At 59.2% G+C, this 282-nt stretch overlaps 1 protein-coding gene across 1 annotated transcript in view; it reads right to left on the reverse strand.

The window, feature by feature from the left end:
- Positions 1 to 282, reverse strand: part of fgd1 (FYVE, RhoGEF and PH domain containing 1) — a 17052-nt gene that overhangs the window by 14385 nt on the left and 2385 nt on the right. The window contains exons 2-3 of the mRNA XM_035656295.1: positions 160 to 282; positions 21 to 84 (exon numbers count right to left, since the gene is read on the reverse strand). The exon at positions 160 to 282 is cut by the window's right edge and continues 210 nt beyond it. Of these exons, the coding sequence (XP_035512188.1) occupies positions 21 to 84; positions 160 to 282 (187 nt within the window). The remainder of the gene's footprint in view (positions 1 to 20; positions 85 to 159) is intronic.

The following is a 282-nucleotide window of genomic DNA, read 5'->3' on the forward strand; positions in this document are numbered from 1 at the left end:
GAGGGGGGAGGGGCTTGTCCGGAGCGCGTGGGCGTGGTCTCGTCACCCCCGCCTGCTGCTGGAGGTGGGGGGGCTTCGGGGGGACTGCGGGATCATAAACTTGTTAACGTCTTTAAATAAAACAAACATAAAGATTGAAGTTTAAATAAAGTTTGTTACCCTGCGGCTTGGGGCCGGGCAGCGGCGGTCTGCTCTTGCTCGGTGGTGTTAACGTGGTAGCTGGCAGCTCCGGTGGCCCCGTATCGATGACCAGTGGCAGCTCCTGGCGCTCCGTTAGCTCTG

This window comes from Morone saxatilis, unplaced genomic scaffold, assembly GCF_004916995.1.
Source record: "Morone saxatilis isolate NCDOM2014 unplaced genomic scaffold, NCSU_SB_2.0 Contig15, whole genome shotgun sequence".
NCBI classification, from domain to species: Eukaryota; Metazoa; Chordata; class Actinopteri; family Moronidae; genus Morone; species Morone saxatilis.